Source organism: Notolepis coatsorum (genome assembly GCF_963971535.1).
Source record: "Notolepis coatsorum genome assembly, chromosome: 2".
NCBI classification, from domain to species: Eukaryota; Metazoa; Chordata; class Actinopteri; order Aulopiformes; family Paralepididae; genus Notolepis; species Notolepis coatsorum.
Window position 1 is genome coordinate 77,581,569 of NC_140166.1, and position 17,778 is coordinate 77,599,346.

Below are 17,778 nucleotides of genomic sequence, written 5' to 3' on the forward strand. Positions count from 1 at the left end.
GCCGCCCAACGATACACTTTTTTAACGTATCGTGGATATCGTGATGTTTTGCCCAAGAGGATTGTGTCACGTCAATCTGGTCCACACTTTCAAACTTTTGAACAACGCCGCCCCCACACACACTACTGTATCAAAGTTACTACTTATGATTAACAAAGGCATTCGTTTTGTGGCATTAACGTTATATAGTTACACGTTCAATAACATCAGCGTATTTACCCGAACATAGCAACGTCCGAGGACGACCTAGATAGATAGCAAACATTACTCGTTCATATCTCAGCCCCTGCTGAGTTGTGCCCATTCTGCGGTCTGTTAATAAAGTTTTCAATCAGACGGATGTATGGAAAGGCTTTTATTATAACATTCGTTCCAGTAAAATCATTATGCCTCGTTTAGTACTACTGCGGGGCGCTGGTAATCTACTCGCCGGCATGTATGTACCGTAAGGCGAGATTACTTGAGCACCCGTCATCTCCAGTATCGACAACCAAGGTCCCCACCCCGTGAGGATCCCAAATCCGGCGCCCCAGCGAGCCAGAGCATCATGCCTCTTTTAGCCGAGGGGGCGCCGGCGATCACTGTGGAAAAAAGCGCCCCCTGTCGTCTCCCAGATGACATAAGTGATTTTGGAATGGACTCAATGAAAATGAATGGGGAAAAAAATCCGGTACTCCACATTTTCCAGTTCACTGATCCAGCCGGGGTTACTAGAGTTCATTCTGGAGCCTCAGAGCCCCGCGGATCATGGAGTTCTACTGTATCGCGTTGGATCCATACACGTATCGATTTTTTCGAATGGTGATCAGGAATTGGAATATACCAGTTGGATACCATCTGATGCAGGGTTAGAAATTAACATTTTTTTTCAAGGGCTTTTTTTGCCCCCCTTAATTGATTTTCGGGGGCTTTTTTTTGTATTTCGGGGGCACTGAATTTTTATGATAAACGGTAGGGGTGGGACGGTTCACAAAATGGACGGTTTGGTTCGTATCACGATTTTGGGGTCACGGTTTTCAGTTCGATATACGTTAATCTTTATTAAAAAAAATTTAACACTCAAATCTAAACATGCTTCTCATTTATTAAAAATAAAAGGTTTACAGTGTTTACAGCCTTAAATAATGTTTGGCACACAAAGACCGAACCGACTGAAAAATATAGGCTACATTTGTCAAAGTATTAACTTAGTGCAAACAAACAATATGCTCAGCCAGCACTAGACTTTCCTTTCTTTAATTAATATAAACACACAAAAACAATGTCAACCATGTTTAAATTCCCTGATTGTCAGTTCTTAATGGAAAGATTCGTTTTCTGCTTGAAATTATTATGTTTCTGTCTACATTTATTTAGACTAACATTATTTAAATATTGAGTGCATCTGTGGTGGATTACGCAATTCGGTGAGTTGGAACTATCTATGGGTTGGCGCCGGGTCCCCACGGACATTTTAGTGTCACGCACCTTCAGCAATGTTATTATCAGCTCCGGTAACGTTAGGAGGTGATGGCATGCAGTGGGAAAGCGGCAATAGTCCCGGTTGGAGTTAATAAAACACAGTTGTATGTTAGCCTTCTTGGATGTTGAATAAACGCCTATCATTGTCTTTAAACACCCCGCCTCTCAGACTCCCATTTCCTCCTCTGCTACAGTAGCTACGGTGACATTTCATTGACTGTACAGTATTAGCTTGCGGGCTGCGTCGGGCTACCATAGTTAAAACGTGCGTTGTGTTTACGAACTGCTATGGCAAGATGTGTGTAGGCCTATGTAATGTTAATGGCTATGTTTTTAAAGTCGTAATGAAGATTGATTTATATTGTGCGTGCCATTTTTACACAAACTGACTAGCACCTGGCTGGCTACAGTGCTGCTGCTGCTGCCTGCAGCCAGTGCAGAACACCGGCTCCGCCAAATGATTTTTTTTATTTGCGCGTCATCTGAACCGTACGATACAGACGCTCCATTACCGGATAAATATATATATAATTAGTAAACTGTCTGGGGCATTAAGTGCCCCCTTTAACTGATTTTCGAGGGCATTTTGTCCATTTTCAAGGGCATTATGCCCCAAGCCCCCGTTAATTTCGAACCCTGATCTGATGTCAGGTAAGGACTCTATGTTATCAGTGGTAGGATAATCAGAGTAAGTTTGATGAAGTTATAAGCTGTTTTGTGAAATGTCTTCTTTCGGTTTCACTGTAAAAGTCCGTGAGGAAATCAACGGAGCGATTATCAGTGCGCGGCCGTAATGTGCGTGCGTGCACGTATAATATTGATCATCTAGCGTTTATTTGAAAATGATTCATAAAAAGGCAGACGAATATCAACGTTGTGGAATATTCCACTAAAAGACGATTTTCATAGAATGCTCCAGAATGAGCTGTTTTTTATATCAAAACGGGGGCTTTTCTAACTGCTCTGAAACGGCAACGACGCGATAAAAAAACAATCTGCCTTCACAGCACTGACTGGAAAATAGTCTTTGATAATGCGATGGGCAGATTAGACACATAGCCATAATTTAAAACATAGATTAGGCGATATTAACGTTAACATTGGCGCCGATGGTGGCATTCAAGCGGTAAAACGGAAAACCAGGCGTGGCGCTGAAAGTGTTAACACTCCGACTCACCAAGACCTCGAATCAGGGGCCCCCACCAGTCCGAGACCGCGTCTTGTTTGCTTTTCTCATATTTTTATATTCAGAGTTAATGATATTGTTTACACTGTTCGTTTTTTCTCATACGTATTTTTAAATAAACAATAATAAATAATAACAACAATGACAACAACAACATCATTGTTATACAACAGACAGGCCTCTTACGCGTCTGTTGTCTTCCACTAGGGAAACCCACCTCCAAAAAATACACAACCGGGGATAGACATCCCAAGACCCCCGGCCCCCACCCCTCCCCCAACCAAACAGCAAAACCACCAATCGACACGGCCAGCGACAGCATGCGGATATATTCACATACCGCCACTAGCCGTATCAATCAACAGCCCCTCTGCTCAATCGAGAAAACAGCGGAGACCAAAGGTCCCGGAACATCCACCCCCAGCCGCGCTCCTCCAAGGTCAATCTCTCCAATGGAAGAAGCTGGGATATCTTATCTTGAAACATCTCAAAAGTGGGCGAAGAGTCATTTTTCCAAAACAGGAGAATACATTTCTTGGCAAAGTATGTTATAACAATCAGCAGTCTATATTTTTTTGGATCCATCTGGATCTCTGGTAATTCATTTAGTAAATAGGCACATGGAGACAAGTCAAATTCCGTTTCTAATACAGATTTTGTAAATTAATGAATACAATTCCAGAATCGTTTTAGTTTATCACAGTGCCAAAACATGTGTAGAAATGTTCCTTCGTTAGTTTTACATCTAGGACAGTTTATTGAATTATCTCTAGACATTTTATGCATTTTTATTGGAGTTAAATACAATTTATGGATACATTTAAAATTTGCTTCTTTGATTTTGTTACTTGTAAATGGAAAGTGTATTCTATCACAAATATTTAGCCATGTATTTTCTTCAAATTTCATGGTGTCTGTCTCCCAGATCCTCAACAAAGGCAAAAAAGATGAGTGACATTCTTTGGAGAAGATGTCATAAAATTAACTAATTTTACCTTTAATTGTGGTCGATGACATTAGTATTTCTTCTATTTCATGTAATTCTAGTCTTAGTTTATTTTCTCTTCTCAGTATGTGTATAATGTTTCTCATTTGTAAATATTTAAAAAAATCAGTATTTGGGATGGCATATTCTGTTCTTAAATCCATAAATGATTTTAACTGCATATTTGTATGAAACAGGTCTTTGAATTGACTTATCCCCAACTGAGCCCATTTGAGTATATTAATTGATCTTAGATGTTTATCTAGATCAGGATTGTGATAGATAGGAGAGTATATGGAGGTACAATTGGTGATATCCAGTTTTTTTGAGCAGTCCTTCCAAGCACATAGTGTGTTAAAAACAGCGAAGCAATTACCTATGTTTCTTACCGTAATTCCTCTAATAGTGACCGGTATTCAATTACAAACCGGGTCTCTATTAATGGCCGGGTGCGCTCTTGAGCTAAGCAATTATAAGCCGACCTCCTAATACAAGCCGGGTTACTAATATACTGAGCTGCTAAGGTAAAGTTACTTGATTTCACTTTGAAAACGTTGAAATGACCAGTGACCACCTGTAATTGCACTGTTTACTATTTCATACAGTACTTGGTTTCAATAAATGAACCCAGTACATTTTACTGGGTTCAAACTGACACAAAATTTTTATTTATTCATTATGATCCGTTTGAAAATTAGAAATATAGGCCTCTCTCTTATACATGCCTCCTCCTAATAAAAGCCTGGTACCCGCTACAGTTTAAGCAAATACAAGCCCGGGTCACTATTAGAGGAATTACGGTATCTTTTTAAATTGTTTTATAAATATGAGAGTCTAATGGTAACGGGTCAACAAATTTAGCTTCTAACTGAAACTACTGTGAGTCCCGTCTTCCCAACGACCATGACAGTACATTTCTTAATTGGGCTGACCAAAAATAATGTTGGAGGTTGGGGAGACCGAGACCTCCCATGGATTCTGGTTTCATAAGTGTCAATAACTTTATCCTAGGGCTGGGCGATATGGCCTAAATATGATATCACGATATTTTCTGACCTTTCGGCGATACACGATACACATCACAATGTTTTTCTTTTTTACCCCAAACAATTCATTATGAGGCTTACCAAGACAGTATTCGAGTTTGCAAGCTAACATTAAAGACAAAATAAAATACCCATGCATTTAGCATTTTTATATTATATATTAGATTTAGATTATTAGATTATATATTGCATATGAGATATTATATGATTTAGATATGAAATATGATGAATTGAAAATGGGGGACCCTGATGTAAACAAGACTAAAGTCTTTCTCTGGTCTGCATCCCCTTAACAATTGTATGTATTGAGCTGTACTGTACCCATTCTGCAATATGTTAATAAAGTTTTAAATCAATCAATCAATCAATCAATCAATAGCATTTTAGCATTTTTATGAAACTACTGTATATATGTATGTCTCTAAATGTTTTGATGAATTGAAAATGGAGGACCCTTATGTAAAAAAGCCGAAAGTCTTTTTCTGGTCTTCATCCTCCTGTACTGTATTGTACCCATTCTGCAACCTTTTAATACAGTTTTCATTCATTAATTCTGACGGAAACATAATCATTTTGATTGACAGTCGAGTCTGCCAATGACGTCACACCGCTTGCACCCGCCCTGCTGTTCTTAGCACCAATCGGCAAGCGCTTAGTTTTTGACTTCCTGAATGTCCTGTGTGCTGAACAACAACAAAGCTACTAACGTTAGCTCCCCGTGGCCGTCGAGTAGGAGACCAGTGCTCCACAGGATGACTAAATGAGGCATAATGATTTTACTACAACGAATGTTATAATAAAAGCCTTTCCATACATCTGTCTGATTGAAAACTTTATTAACAGACCGCGGAATGGGCATATCTCAGCACGGGCTGAGATATGAACGAGTAACGTGTGGACAGATTGACGCGACACAATCCTCTTGGGCAAAACATCACGATATCCACGATACGTTGAAAAAGTGTATAGTTAATGAACTGTACCCGATATTTATATAATATCGTCATATCGCCCAGCCCTACTTTATCCTAGGCATTTTGTTGCACCAAATAAATTTTGAGATGGGTCTATTCATAGATTTGAAAAATTCTGTAGATACCGGTAAGTAACATGGTAACATTTGAAAAAGGAAATTTAGTCTTTGAAGGACGTTCATTCTTATTACATTTATTCTTCCCAGCAGAGATAATGGGAAGTTGTTGTTGTTGTTGAGCTCTCGTCAAAATCAATGGAGGACATTCTGGAAGTAAAAAACGAATATGCGCTTGCCGATTGGTGCTAAGAACAGCAGGTCGGGTGCAAGCGGTGTGACGTAATTGGCAGACTCGACTGTCAATCAAAATTATTCTGTTGCAGACTGAATGATTGAATGAATGAGAACTTTATTAACAAGATTGTTGTTGTATTGAGCTGTACTGTATTGTACCCATTCTGCAGTGGACTGGAGGATGAAGACCAGAAAAAGACTTTCGGCTTTTTTACATAAGGGTCCTCCATTTTCAATTCATCAAAACATTTAGAGACATACAAATATGCAGTAGTTTCATAAAAATGCTAAAATGCTATTTATTGATTGATTGATTGATTGATTGATTGATTGATTTAAAACTTTATTAACATATTGCAGAATGGGTACAGTACAGCTCAATACATACAATTGTTAAGGGGATGCAGACCAGAGAAAGACTTTCGTCTTGTTTACATCAGGGTCCCCCATTTTCAATTCATCATATTTCATATCTAAATCATATAATATCTCATTGCTAAATATATGCAATATATAATCTAATAATCCAATAATCTAAATCTAATATATAATATAAAAATGCTAAATGCATGGGTATTTTATTTTGTCTTTAATGTTAGCTTGCAAACTCAAATACTGTCTTGGTAAGCCTCATAATGAATTGTTTGGGGGAAAAAAGAAAAACATTGTGATGTGTATCGTGTATCGCCGAAAGGTCAGAAAATATCGTGATATCATATTTAGGCCATATCGCCCAGCCCTAGCGAAGCGTATTCTGGCTGAAGACCTGCTGCGAATATAGCATTCTCTTAACTCTTGTATGTCAGATTAACATCGAGTAGTTATGTAAGCTCCCCCCTTCGCCGCCCAACTCTCCTTTTTAAAACTTTATTTAGCCCTGTGTTCTCCAGGTCTCCGATGTAAATCCACTGTTTGTCGGGGGGCCAGTGTCATGTTTCCCTAGAAATGTCTGATGGAATGCTATGCTGCAGCTTGTCTGAGAACCCGGGCATCGTTCTAATTTTAGCCACTGGCTCAGAGTGAGTGAGTGTGCAGCAAACGGGAGGCGGGAGCTCGTAGAAAAAGTCTCACTTGGCTGAAAGAAAATCGTGCCTTTTCTTTTTTTTGTGTGAAGGCGGAGAGATTTTCCAGTCATGTGTTTTTCCCATTCATTAACCCTTTCACTACCACACTACAGACGGTTAACTGTCTCTAGTGAAAGGGTTAACACTTTGTCGGGTGTGACAGTGAAAGGCTTAACCTTCTGTGTTGTTGCAGTGAACCATTTGATAGTGTGGTAGTGAAAGGGTTAAATGAAATCACAGAAGATGCTGCAGCAACAACAACAACAATGGAGACGTTGCTCGTCTTTTAGCCCACGGCTAGACATTAGCTTCTTGAAACATGAGTGATGACTTTGGATCCCCAGGTCAGCAGGGTTCATCCCAGGTCAGCAGGGTTCATCCCGGCTCGAAATCCGTCCACGACGGCACCTCGGTTTACATGCAGTTTGGCCTCATCTGGCCCCTTTGCTCAACTCTGCTGTCGTAGTCAGTAATTTGTTAACTTGATGAAATCAAGCCTCCATTTAAAGGTATTTTAATCCAATAAATTAACACTTTCATAGATATCCATGAAAACAAAGATGTATATTAATGAATAATAGCCTAAATATAAATTATTTTTTACCTTCCATGCCCGTCACATTTGCATAGAACTATTGGCTATACACCTACAGGTTTGTTTAGACCACCCAAATAACCATTTAAGATGTATTATTCATACATTCATACATACATAGAGTTCAGATTGCATCAAGTTTGAATCTGCATTCACTTAAAGGACCACACCAGTCTTTTTGACACGTGGGTTCCAAGTAATTCCTGCCTTTGTACAAAAATCAAGGTGCCATTATTTATTTCCATAAACTTTTACCGTTAAACGTTTACGTTATTTTCTGCCCCCACTGCCATAGGCTTCCGTGGTATCTGAGCATGTGTCTTAAACACCATCTAATAAAGCATTACATCACGCGCAGGAGTGGGTTGTGAGAATTAGAAAAAGTAGTTCCCAAAAAAATAAAAAGAGAAGTTGCCTCCATGTGGAAGCAGCTCGGAAGTGCATCCAACTGTTCTCACTGTCTCTCAACTAAGACATCCAACAAACTAACACACTCTTTTGAAGTCGCTCTCTTTCGAAGTTGGTTAAGGTTAGAGTTTGGAATCAGGGCTGGTGGTCTATCGCCCTGCTCTAAAGACAAACTCTAACCTTAACCAACTTCGAAAGAGAGCGACTTCGAAAGAGTGCCTAAACTTAACCAGTTGGAAACGAGGCGGACAGTAGTAAAATTAGCAATCAATCAATCAATTCAATAATCCACGCTCACTTCAAACAGTGCACCTCCCAGCTGCTTCTATAGAAAGTAGGTAAAAGAAAATTATATTTTTTTTGTGCAATCAATCAATCAATTAATTCATGTGATTTTTATTTTGTTCCACAATGACTCATGCCCCATCAATTACATCATCCAACATTGTTTAAGAAACTAACACATTCGCTGTGACAGAATCGTTTTTCATTTAGTCTTTATGACCCTATCACCATATCCTTTCGTAACGTTTACTGTCCGGCGTGTCCGCCATCTTGCTTTCACTTCTAAAAACTCGCATGGCGGAGTGATGGTAATGCGGTTGTGGGCGGGTCCTGGGACCAAGAGCGTGGGGTTATTACAAATACCCATGTGTAACTTGACTGTTTCAGCCAATCAGAATCGAGAAATTTAATTTCCTCAAAAGCTTGTTTTCCCCCCTGAAAAGTTGTGTTATTGTGCTTTTAATATGGTGTCTTAACTAGGGATGGGCGTACTCGTAGCTATGAGAAAAATCGATCTTACATTATTTTTAAAGAAATAATTTTTTCATCCATACAATCCCGTTTTATACTGTGGTGAATATGAGTATAGTTTAAAAATAGACAATAATAAAAAGAGTAAGATAGAATAGACAGAGTAAAACAGTGCAATAAGTAGTAGAATAGACATGAAATGAGCACAAAGTGCAAACATAAAATAATTATTTTTTTACAGTGCAATAAAATAGTTCTGGATTAACAGTTTAAAGTCGTCTTTATCTCCTCTGTTTGGCATCCACAGTTTAAAACCTGACGAGTCCAGTCTTCCCTCCTGTTTGATACCCACTTCGACCCTTCGAATCTCCCGCTCAGGGGCAAACCACCCTCTCAGGGCGCAGTTCTAGGCCTGTGTCCTACAGTTTTAAAGCCCGACAGTCTTTCTTGTTTGATACCCACACAGTTTTAATACCTGACAGCCTTGAATCTGTAATAAAAAGCAATAGACATAAAATGACCAAATGAGACGGGCCTCTTTTTTAAATTATTATTATTGGAGAGTCCCTTTTTTTTTTTTAATTCGCCTGATATGGGCTCGGTCCTCCCCTCCTCCGCCTCACCACTCTTCCACGTGTGTCTTGACCAGGTGCAGCAGGAGAATCCAGCCAAGAGAACGCGCCTCCACTGTGATGTGGACAACAACCTGATCACCTCCACGCCGACCACCACCCCCCGCAGGACCATCGCCAGGGTCGGCAAGAGAGCCCCTGTCAATGGACGTGAGTGGAGCAACACCTCTCTCTCTAACCGCACTAACGTTAGCTGTACTCAAGAGATTCAAGAGGTTTATTCATCACATAACATATAATGAAACTGTACTGTAGCCGCGACGGCGTTCCCAGCATGCTTGCTCGTATCTGGGCTGCTGAATGTGTCGTGTGACTTCCCTATAATGTGTATTTCTTTGCTCCTATTTGTTCAAACCTGCGACATACAATCACACCTTGTGCACCTTACTTGATCATTGTAGGCCTGTCCCCGACTAAGGATTTGTAGAGTCGACTTTGATTGGCCAAAATTTGCAGGAAAAAGAAAATCATTCCATTTGGGCTGTGGGGTGTGCTTAACTGATTGAACACCGGGGATTAGCCGGGGGCCCCGCTCTAACACTGCCACGCTTTAAAAGATGGGAGTGGATCACCTTGTTTGTAGAGCTATCACTATATTATAGCTATGGATACAATACTATGGCCCATTTGACATTACCAATCTATTGTTCAATATGTGAAAAACATATACCGGAGCGGCAGTTAGCCTCTCCGGTATGCACGCCATTAGCGTTAGCCACGCTTCTAGGCGTCTTTGCTTTTGGAAAGAATGATCCCAAAACATTCGACTAAGAGGTTGGCAGTTGACTATGGCTCCTTTCGATCGATTAGTCGACTATTCGATTAGTCGAGGTCAGCCCTAGATCATTGTAATATTATGTCTGATCTGGTAAGAAAGATTAACAAGAAAACTCACCCCAACCATGTGAAAATCCACTTGTATAGCTCCATCTGTAGTTAAAACTCACCCCAACCGTGTGAAAAGCCACTTGTATAGCTTCACCTGTAGTTAAAACATTTACCTCTGCTATCATCATCATCTTCTGATAAATGTTAATAAAATACACTGCCATGGAAACGGCATCTACTTCTCCACAATAGCAGTAGCTTCATCGAACAAGAGTCAAACATGAGCAGAAGAACACAGAAGTGAATGTTTTAATTGCAGATGGAGCTATAAAAGTGGTTTTTGTATAATTTTACAACAATCAAGTAGATGTGATTGTATGTTGCAAATATGAGCAAACATGTAAGTATATAGAGACCTCTGTGGACCAGATATGCCGTTTATTGCTGTCCTTCGCCCCGCAGAGACGACCAACCATGACAGGAGTATAAGTCACCATGTTTAACCCCTGTCCTTCGCCCCACAGAGACGACCAACCATGACAGGAGTAAGGAGAAGCCCAACGGGCACCTGGAGGAGACGGTGGTCGCCGAGGTGCTGCCCACCAGCCCTGCCAGGACCACGCTCCTGGGCACCATCTTCTCACCCGTCTTCAACTTCTTCTCACCGGCGAAAAACGGTAAGTGAACCCTGTGTAGGAACTTGGCACTCTTTGTGTGTAATATTGTAGTGGAGTTTGGTTTAATAGGAGCTAGGTCCACCTCTTCCCCGTGTCTGTCCTGATGAAGACTAGGTCCACCTCTTCCCCGTGTCTGTCCTGATGAAGACTAGGTCCACCTCTTCCCCGTGTCTGTCCTGATGAAGACTAAAGGACCGTTTAATAGGAGCTAGGTCCACCTCTTCCCCGTGTCTGTCCTGATGAAGACTAAAGGACCGTTTAATAGGAGCTAGGTCCACCTCTTCCCCGTGTCTGTCCTGATGAAGACTAAAGGACCGTTTAATAGGAGCTAGGTCCACCTCTTCCCCGTGTCTGTCCTGATGAAGACTAAAGGACCGTTTAATAGGAGCTAGGTCCACCTCTTCCCCGTGTCTGTCCTGATGAAGACTAAAGGACCGTTTAATAGGAGCTAGGTCCACCTCTTCCCCGTGTCTGTCCTGATGAAGACTAAAGGACCGTTTAATAGGAGCTAGGTCCACCTCTTCCCCGTGTCTGTCCTGATGAAGACTAGGTCCACCTCTTCCTCGTGTCTGTCCTGATGAAGACTAGGTCCACCTCTTCCTCGTGTCTGTCCTGATGAAGACTAGGTCCACCTCTTCCTCGTGTCTGTCCTGATGAAGACTAGGTCCACCTCTTCCTCGTGTCTGTCCTGATGAAGACTAGGTCCACCTCTTCCCTGTGTCTGTCCTGATGAAGACTAGGTCCACCTCTTCCTCGTGTCTGTCCTGATGAAGACTAGGTCCACCTCTTCCTCGTGTCTGTCCTGATGAAGACTAGGTCCACCTCTTCCTCGTGTCTGTCCTGATGAAGACGAAAGGCCAGTTTAATAGGAGCTAGGTCCACCTCTTCCCTGTGTCTGTCCTGATGAAGACTAAAGGACAGTTTACGGGGTTAAAAAAAAATTACTTTCTCTTTCCGTTTTTCTCCCATCCCAATGTTAGTCGTTATGCCAATTCCCAATCCCCTACCTGGTCGTTGCGTGCTCTGCCCCCTACCGTCTGTCTGGGATGTCTGGGAGGGCGGAGACTATCACATGCTTCCTCCGACACATGTGTAGCCAATTCCCACTTCTTTTCACCTGGCAGCGCGGACTCTCACTGGGGGAGTGTAACGTGTGGAGGACACTACCTCCCCCAGGATCCGACCTCGCTGTGCAGGCGCCCCGACCGATCTGTAGGAGTCGCTGTTTTACACCGACCAGGACCCACCCTTGCCGGGTTTCCCCACCCTCTAACACTGCCAATTGTGTTAGTATGGACTAGGGGTGGACGGTATACGGTATGAATTTGCGCTACGGTATGGATTTTGACTATACCTTGTGACCGGTAGAGCAACTCTAAAGTAGCAATGACGTAACCACAGTGTGGAGGGAGGGGGCTGCTAAGTGGAGCTAGCGTTAGCTTGCTGAGGCAGGGCTCTACAGTGTGACTATTTCACTCACAAAATGGATATTTGCGAACTGGAAAATTATTTGAATTCGAAAAAGTAATGGGGTACTGCGGAAGGCCCTGCCCTAACACCCGCAGGTTTTATGTCATGCAGGACCGTGCTTTTTGTTTATTGCAAATTAATCACATTTGTTCACACTATCCTATTTCATGAAAGGACTAAGAGAGAACATCATAACCTGTGATATATCAAGCAGTAGTCTGACCAGTTTGTTTTGTGATGTTTGTAATTTTGTTTTTAGTGCCTTTGAGGTGCTTTGGTACCATGAGGTGCAATAACTCTGTATAGGCTACCGATAAACAACATCATTGATAAGTAGGAAATATGGCAGGGGTCCAGAATCCTGAACGTACCCTTTCGTGTAGTATTCTTCCAAAACAACACAACAACAGAAACCACATAAGGATTGACTTCATTAATGATTCTTCATTATTGATCTATTGTTGCGCGTGGCACTCTTGCATGTCTACAGAGTACAGCTGACTGCAGGGGACACTTTGGTAAAGTAGGCTGTTTACCTTTTTATCTCAGCGTGACATTTTGTTCAATAATGAATGTTGCAGTTGCGTGGTGTGATTTTCTCCGGGATTGTTCCGTTATGTCATTTTAGTAAATGATCACCCACTGAGCTGCATGCAACTCAGACTAGACATTGACAAACAATTACAACTAAGGACAATGAAGGACAACAACGAATACACATGGTAAGGGAAAGGGGGGGGCAGAGAGGGGAGTAAGTAAAGTAGCGGGTAAGGAGGGGGATTGAGAGAAGGGTGGGTTATGGAGTGGATGGCTCACAGGTCAATCTCCTATGATTAGGAGCCTAGATTATCCACAAGCAATTCCCAGATGTTATTAAATTGTGAGACTTCTATGTGATCCACGGTTGAGATTGTTTCCTGTGATATGTAATTTGAGAGAAGGCCCAACCATTGCCCAGTATTAATTTTTTTCTTGTCTTCCAGTTTAAGAGGATAGTTTTCTTGGCAACAGCTAGAGAAACTAGTAGGGGTTTGGTGTTCTGGACTAATAAATTGATAGCAGTAGTATCCCCAAGTAGACAGAGGGAGGGGGAGAGAGGAATGCTGCAGCTCATGACCCGGGATAGTGTATTGATGACGGAATTCCAGAAGTCTTGAACAGGTGGGCAGAGCCAGGTGGCATGGAAATAGTTGTCTGGGGTGTTGAGGGTGCAATGGGAGCATACATCTGTGCTGGCAAATCCCATTTGAAACATCCTGTGCTGTGTGATATGTACTCTGTGTAACACCTTATATTGGATTAATTGAAGGTTAGTGTTGTTAGTCATTGTGAATGTGTTGGTGCAAATTTGTTCCCAAGAGAGCCAAGTCCTGTTCCCATTTTGTGAAGGGGAGATGGAATGTAGTGTCTGCGCTTGCCAGTATTTTGTATATTTTTGAAAATATTTTCTTCTGTGATGTTATTTTATTCATTGCTAATATAATTGGAGGTGGTTCAAGATCATTCTGTGTAGTGTTAATTTTTTATTTCAAAATTGATTTCAGCTGTAGAAATTGGAAGTGTTGGTCTGTCCCAATGCCGTATCCTTCAGTCAAATCTTGATAAGTGATTAGGCTGTTGTCTGTGAAGATGTGGTGAAGATGAGTAATGCCTTTTTGTTTCCAAGCTGGGAAGTATATGGGTGATTTGCCGAGTTGAAAGTCAGGGTTGTGCCAGATTGGGGTGTATTTACAGGGGGTTAGTGTTACCAGTGATTTTGTTGGCTTTCCACCAGGCTGTCAGAGTTGTGGAAATGACTGTATTCCTAAAACAAGAGTGATGTTTTATGCTTGTGCTAAAGAATGGCAGATCTTGTGTTGAGATTTCCATGCACACGTCCTTCTCAATGTCTTCCCAGGGGTTGTATTGTTGGGTAGGGTGAATCCATTTGTAGATGTATATTAATGGGTTGGCCAGATAATAGTTGAGAAAGTTAGGTGCTTCAAGTCCTCCTTGGTTTTAGTTTTTTTGAAGGGTGGTTAACTTAATTCTTGCTTTTTTATTCTTCCAGTAAAACTTAGTAATGGTGGAGTCCAGGGAGTTGAACCAGTTGGTGGTATGCTGGGTTGGGATCATAGTGAATAGATAATTTATTTTTGGGATAATTGACATTTTGACAGTTGATATTCTACCTATTAGTGAGAGTGGTAAGTTTAGCCATCTTTGTGTGTCGTCTTCTATTGTTTTTAACAGTGGGATGAAATTGAGTTGAAATAACTCTGACAGCCTGGGTGAAATGTTGATTCCTAGATATCTGATATTCCCTGAGGGGAAGGGGAAGGATGGGCTCTGAGCTGCAGCACTCCTATCACCCCCCCACAATGGCAAGATGATTGACTTCGACCAATTTATAGCGTAGTCTGATATTTTAGAGAAGGAGTCTATGAGTTTGGTAGTTGCTTGTAGTGAATTGGTTGGTTCCTGTAGGTATAACAACACTGTCTGCATAGAGGCTGATCTTATGGTGAGTATTGTGTGTAATGATTCCTTTGATATCATCATTTTGTCTGATTTGCTGCTGCAAGAGGTTCAATAAAAAAGGCAAAAAGAGAGGGGGAGAGTGGACATCCCTGCCTGGTTCCCCTGTGAAGTGTGAAGCTTTGTGATGTTAGTCCGTTAGTAGTAACAGTGCCCCTGGGTGACGTGTATAGTGTTTTAATCCAGTGAATAAACGACTCTCCGAAACCAAGTTTTTGTAATGTCCGGAATAAAAATGACCAGTTTACTCTATCAAAAGCTTTTTCTGCATCTAGTGAGGTGATTATTACATCAAGGTTTTGTTGTTTAATAAATCCTGTTTGGTCGGGGTGAATTAAGGTGGATATGACTGTTTCCAGTCTGGTGGTTAGCGCTTTAGTTATTATTTTAATATCTGTGTTGATCAGTGAAAGGGGGCGGTAGCTAGAGGGTAGGGTTGGGTCTTTGTCCGGCTTGAGCAGTAGTGAGTGCTGTGTTCATGTGTGGGGGGATTCTGGAGGTATGTTTTATTTCATTAGCCATCCTTATGAATAGTGGGGATATTGTTGACCAGAAATGTTTGAAGAATTCAGCAGGGAAGCAGTCGGGTCCTGGGGATTTATTGTTGGGCATCTGAAGTAATGCTTTGTGGAATTCAGTTAAGGTTAATGGATTGTCCAGTGATTGTGCATGCTCTTTGGATATTTGGGGAAGATTTATAGCATCGAGGAAGGCGTCCATATCAGCTGTGCTTGGATTAACACTTTGACTGCCGGGACACGTCTTTTCACGTCTTTGCTGGCCATGCTAAAGTTGCCGGGGGACGCTGTACAGCGTCCTTATATCAATATTTCAAAAATCTGCGATCGGATTCATATTCCCCCTCCGCTGGCCTGAGATCCACCAGCAGGACCCACTGAGCTCTCTGGCGGTTCAGGAGCGCCATCTGGTGGCCGATCGGCGCAATCGCCACACAGGATATTGAATAGAGGTTGTCATGACGACCGTAGTACTTCCGGGCGCTCGCTATGGTTCATGGGACTCTGGCTCGTCACGCTACACGGTGATCGATTGGCAATAACTCGATAAACAACATGATTTGGACGTATATACCATTATACAAGCTGGAGATGGACCGGGTAAAAATATATCCCATAATGATAAAATTTCTACTCGACGATGATCGGCCAACGGCGCGCGGAGACTGGGGTGAGTTTTAGCGTGTAACGTTACCGTCTTAGATACTAACTGCTATTATCAACATTTGACCCACATTAGATGATTGGTATAACGCTGCCCACGGAATTATAAGCGCCCCCTCGCCCATCCGGTCAACATCAGATGACGTGTAGTAACTTCTAGAAGTACGTCTAGTTGGAATTTTTTATATCGCGCTGATTGCCATCAAACTGTATTTCATCATCAATATAATGCATTTGGGGCTATATATCACGTTCTGGAGAAAGCTGCAGAAAGAGATGAAAACATACTTATACATTAGACCATACTTTACTATGAATATGTGAATGAAAAAGTTTAACGTTGCTACACAATGAACAATACATATAGGACTTTGAATGGGCCCTAATAATGGCAATGTAGCAATAGAATTTAAAAAGTTATAGCCCTGCAAAGAAGGGGACTTTCTCCATAGACAAATAGCGCTGGCAATCTATGGTATATCATTAATTTAACCCAAGGCAACCAAAGTGTTAATGTCAGGTGTGTATAATTTACTATCAATTTTTTTTTAAATGTCTCTTGATCTCTTGAGGTGCTCTCAGCGTCTTCCCTGCTGAGTCCTTTACTGCAAGTATAATTGATTTTTCTTTGTTTTTTTTAAGTTGGTTGGCTAGATATTTTCCAGATTTATTGTTGCATTTAAAGTGGTCCTGTCTTAATCTCTGTATAAATTTTTTTTTAATTTTGTATTTCATTAAGCTGAAATTGTAATTTGCGTAAATCCCTCAAAATGTATTCGTTAGGGTCATTAACATATGCATTATTTAATTCCTTTTTTGTTTCAGATTATTTTCAAATTAGAGTTTTTTCTTATTTTTTTTATATAAACGTGTGATTAATATGATATGATGTTTCCTCTCAATACTGCTTTGGCCGTTTCCCATAGTAATGTGGATGAAATTTCTGGAGAGTCGTTCGTTTCCATCAAGGATGTCCACTCTTTCTTGAAATATGTGTCGAATTGAGGGTTGAATTCAGGGTCTTCCAGCAGTGATGTGTTGAAGCGCCATCTCTGGGAAGGTGGTTTGGTGTGATTAGTATTTAGAGTGAGGGAAACGGGTGCATGGTCACTGATTGTAATGGGATGGATTTTAGAATCACAGATGTCTGGTTGGATTGAGTTGCTGGTAAGAAGGAAATCAATTCGAGAGAGAGACTTATGGACATGTGAGAAATGTGTACTCTTTAGAGGAGGGATGGCTTGTGCGCCAGCTGTCGCCAAGACCAAAATCTGTCATATATTGTTTCAGTGGAATGCCAATTTCTTGATTTGCTTGTTCGGTCAATAGTGGGATTAATAACTGTGTTGAAGTCACCTCCAATTATTATGATAGTTGAGTTGGGGTGATTACTTAGTGCTGAGAAGAGAGTGAAAAAAAGTGGGGTCATCAGCATTAGGACCGTAAATACTGGCAATGGTCATGTTGTGATTGAAAACAGAGCAGTTTACAATGATGAAACGACCCTCTGGGTCTGAAAATGTGAAATTGTGAGTGAGTGGCAGTCGTTTATTAATTAAAATGAAAACTCCTCTTTGCTTTGAATTATATGTTGCTGAGAAGGTTTGAGGGAAATGTACAGATTTAAATATTTGATGGTCGGATTCTGCTTGGTGGGTTTCCTGTAATAGACAGATGTCTGCTTCTAGTTCCATTAGGTCAGTGG

The 17,778-nt window shown here is 41.2% G+C and overlaps 1 protein-coding gene across 2 annotated transcripts in view; it reads left to right on the forward strand.

The window, feature by feature from the left end:
* ctdspl2b (CTD (carboxy-terminal domain, RNA polymerase II, polypeptide A) small phosphatase like 2b) overlaps positions 1 to 17,778 on the forward strand; it is a 47,752-nt gene that overhangs the window by 11,566 nt on the left and 18,408 nt on the right. For both annotated transcript variants that reach the window (XM_084308983.1, XM_084308984.1), the window contains exons 3-4: positions 9,418 to 9,550; positions 10,753 to 10,905. In XM_084308983.1, coding sequence (XP_084165109.1) covers positions 9,418 to 9,550; positions 10,753 to 10,905 — 286 coding nt within the window. The remainder of the gene's footprint in view (positions 1 to 9,417; positions 9,551 to 10,752; positions 10,906 to 17,778) is intronic.